Source organism: Aplysia californica, unplaced genomic scaffold (assembly GCF_000002075.1).
Source record: "Aplysia californica isolate F4 #8 unplaced genomic scaffold, AplCal3.0 scaffold00183, whole genome shotgun sequence".
In the NCBI taxonomy this organism is placed as follows: Eukaryota; Metazoa; Mollusca; class Gastropoda; order Aplysiida; family Aplysiidae; genus Aplysia; species Aplysia californica.
The window spans coordinates 430,769-434,885 of NW_004797453.1; the positions used below are offsets into that span (position 1 = coordinate 430,769).

Sequence of the window (4,117 nt, forward strand, 5' to 3'; positions counted from 1 at the left end):
ATTTTCAGCACCGCTCGCTCGGTCACAGGCCTATCATAGCATCTATCTATTCTTAGGCTTTTATTAGATCTAAGAAGGCTTAGATCTTATCGTAGTCAGTCTTTATTATCAATAATCAAACCGAATGTTATTGCTCGGATAATTAATTTATTGTTTGGTGTTTGTTTTTATGTAGGCTAAATAGGTTAAACAGAAGTGGAGTTATAATGAAGTGTTGTGATGCTGAAAACTTTGAGAACAAATGGTAACGTACAAAAGATACCCCCTCCCCCCGTTTATTTCTGTTTGTGGCCTCCCTAACACCCACACTAATTGGTCGTTACCATGTCGATGTGCTTCTCCACTCCCGCCCCCACCCCCACCCCACCGAAAAGAATGTCTTCAAGTAGGTCCACATTCTTTTTAAAAAATACTGCGAGAGGACACGTATAATAATATGACATTTTGAAAAGACCACAAAGACCGTCGTTGTCCGCCACCCCTCCCCCCCCCTATATACCTTTTAAGGACGCTCAGACTGTTTGAGACCCCAACGAAAACACATGCTTAGAAATGAAAACGAAGTAGCCAATCGATGACACACAGGCCTCAAACGCCAAAAAGCAGTCAAAAAGAGAGACGCAATGCTCTGAGTGTGGGACCAATCATCCAGTAAGTCGTGTTAGTTTTGGTAGCAATTGAACACAGCTTATGGATAATGTATTACGTGGTTGCAACAGAGTAAACTATCGACAAATATACCAACCTCTAACCACAGTAGTTTTTTTTTTCTAAGAAAAAGAAAACAGAAACAAACAACAATTCACTGTGTTATAGTACCAAACAGAAGTACAGAAAAACAGAATATTAAACTTCTTTCTTTCTACCCGTCTATATAAACAATTTCTTAACCGGCATACCAACCTGTAGCCACAGTGCTCTACCAGTAGGGGAATGTTGGCCAGATACTCGCGACATGCGTGTGTTGGGTAGAGTTTCATCAGCTCTCGGAATACCGTACCCCTGTGGAGTGGTGGGTTTGCCGTTTTATATGTAATTTTGAGATGAACAAAAAGATGAACGAGAATGTAGATAAACAAAATTAACATGGGCGGAGAGAACGAGAATGTAGATTAACATGAATGGAGATGAAAGAGAATGTAACTGAATAAGAATGTACGACTAGATAAAAAGAATGTAGGTAAAAAAGAGGAACAAGATTGTAGATGTACGAAATTGTAAGGAAATCAATGGCAATGCGTCGAAACGATACTTCATGCTACCTAGTCAATGAATACACAATTATTCCATCTGACGAAGTCAAATTGTTAGATCACAGTCGAATGACGACATTTGAAAAGAAATAATTCTTTACTGTAAAGGGAAAAACACGGCTAGAATCTAGTAGCCTTCTGCGTGATATTTTCTATTATCTATTTGTGGTGGCCGAATTTTGCTATTCAAAAGGCTCTTCAATGGCTTCATAGATCGACATGCAGTTTTCGCCAAAAGATTCTTTAAAATATTCTCCAGATCATGGCGCCCTTCGTCTTTTCAGTTTTGAGACAGTTTTGCTGCAAAAAGCTAAATTTGTTTAAATTTCGCCGATCACTTTTGTAGGCCGACGCTTCTGTCTCTGTAATTTTAGAAAATCCGCCAGGTTTGTTTATTTCAAGTCGTACTTCCGTTCGATACTATCGCGCATTGTCGTGCAATGCACTCTCTAAGAGTCTACATAACAAGAGGGGCCACTCCTCTCTTTGAGCCAATTAAAAAAGTGTCCTCAAAATTCGGTGGCGCCCTCTTCGCAAATGCGCACCCTTTGCGAACAGAGTTACCCTACTTGAGTTTTAAAAATCAAAATGAAACTAGCAAGTTTTTGAATAAATTTCGGAAGAACGCTTTAAAAAAATGGTTACGATGGCAAAAAACCTCTTCCGGAGGAAAAGATGATTGTTTTCTTCGTTTAATTTGACTTTAGAATGAAAGACGAAAGGTCATTAAAATAAAAAGCCCTAAAACTCCGCACTGAACGAACCCGAACTGCTGATGAACAGCAGTCGATCTGCGCACGCAAGGAGGTGCTATTCCTATTCTTCTTCTGGAAAAACGAAAGAGAGCTTCAAAACAGACTGCAGCGCCATCTGAAGCAAAGAGCGAACTTCCGCGGACACTTTTTTGGCTGAGTGGCCCATCTTGTTATATGTACTATCTTTGGCACTATTTTAAGTGTGCTACCCGTGTAGATCTAGCCTCTTGTTTTCTTTTTTTTACTTGGTGCTAAATTCGACTGTGATCCTTTCGTTTGATGCCCATCATCGCTTTTTCTGGACTCCTTTGTCAAATTCTTTTTCTTGCTTCTTGGAACAATCAACATGCTTCTGTCTCAATCCGTTCATCGAACGGGGGCCCAGCTAGTATTCTTTTAAGACAAATAATGAACGCAGCTTTAACTTTAAGTTTCAAGTAACAGATCTTCAACACCCCTTACCCCGCAAAACAGCAACAACAACAACGACAGCAATAACAACAACAACAACAACAACAACAGCAACAACAACAACAACAGCAACAACAAATAGGAGTACCCGTCTATGGAGACAACAGGCAACCCTAGAATTACAGTTATATCTGTTCAGTTAAGTAACTAGTATTGAGAAGTTTGACATTAAGAATGGTTAAGCTATTCGAATGCAATTCTTCGAATACCTTGACAACGACTCCGAATAATCTTACGATTCTGAAATAGAGGATATAGAATGTTTGGTTTCTGACCTCATGGTCTTAGTAACTCAAAACGGCCATAATGTCAGATTGAACTTAATAATTCTTAGGTATCGAACACATGCCATCTTCTTCTTACCACGTTTCCACTTCAGTTGGTGTGTACTGGATGTAAGGAATTTCCAAGCCACTGTGGAAGAGAGAAAGAAAGTTCATCAGGTCATTGCATTCAAACAGTAAAGAATTTAGTATAATATGCGATAAACAACAAAAAACGAAACAAATCGAAACAAACAATCAATCAATCAATCAAATCAATCAATCAATCGATCAATCAATCAGTCAGTCAATCAATCAAACAATCAATCAAAGAAACAAACTGACAAGTAAGTAAGCATCCAAGCAAGCAAACAACAAATGTCTAGTGGAATTAGTTTAGTTTGTTATATCCAAATTAATTGCACACAACTTTTCTGTGCCGCCAAAACTACTAATCCGGCGTCTGTGCCGTAGCGGTTAGGGGCTTCGCTGTCGCCCGCAAGAGACCTGAATTTGTTCCCCAGAGTGGGGAGAACATTTTTTACCGTGTCTTACTGCTGAGATGCGTCCCTCCTCTCAGCCCGGGTTGGTTCAGACAGGCAGAATAGGAAGCCCGTCTCCTAGATGATCTAAATCGTATCAATGGGGGTGAAAACACACCTACTTAAAAAAAAAACAACAACTACCCAGGGAGTGCAGAAAATAATATTATCATAACATTAGGCCTACGTTTCGATCAAAGGATTTTGAAATCCACAAACTTATGCTGCACTGAAAGTTCGGATTCAACTTGATAAATGTAACTTTCTCGTCGAGTTGCGATTTTACTTTACATGTATATAATGATCAACGTAAGGTGTGCTGACAAAGTGAGTTACTTCTCGCAATCCACGAAATACAGATATGGGCCGAAAATCGAAACAGAGGCCGTCAGATTTGTACGATTTTCAACTGATGCCATTTTTTCAAGTTTAACATAATAATAATAAAAAAATCACATTAATAAATTGTAGGCTACAAAGTCGATGAACTATAAGTTTGACGCATCTGTGTCACAGGGCTAAAATTCCAGAAGTAACTCGTTCTGTTAGCACACCTCACAATTTAAAGGCCACATCCAGGCCAAACATGCCAGAAGAGAGATTACATCCAACGGTTTTAGCTATTTATTACGTTCTCTTTGTGCCCTCCCTCACACTCACACTAATTAGTCGTTACCATGTTAATATGCTTCCCCACTTAAAAAAACAAAAAACAAAAATAAAAAACACAAAAAAACCCACAAAACACACACACAAAACTCAAACAAAAAACAACAACAAACAAACAGACAAAACAAAACAACAAAAAACAACAACAACAAAACAACAACCCC

The 4,117-nt window shown here is 38.9% G+C and overlaps 1 protein-coding gene across 1 annotated transcript in view; it reads right to left on the minus strand.

The window, feature by feature from the left end:
* The window catches only part of LOC100533407 (tryptophan 5-monoxygenase), a gene marked incomplete in the record, with an annotated part of 29,309 nt that overhangs the window by 7,587 nt on the left and 17,605 nt on the right, over nt 1-4,117 (minus strand). The window contains 1 exon segment of the mRNA NM_001204690.1: nt 904-1,001. Within this exon segment, the coding sequence (NP_001191619.1) occupies nt 904-1,001 (98 nt within the window).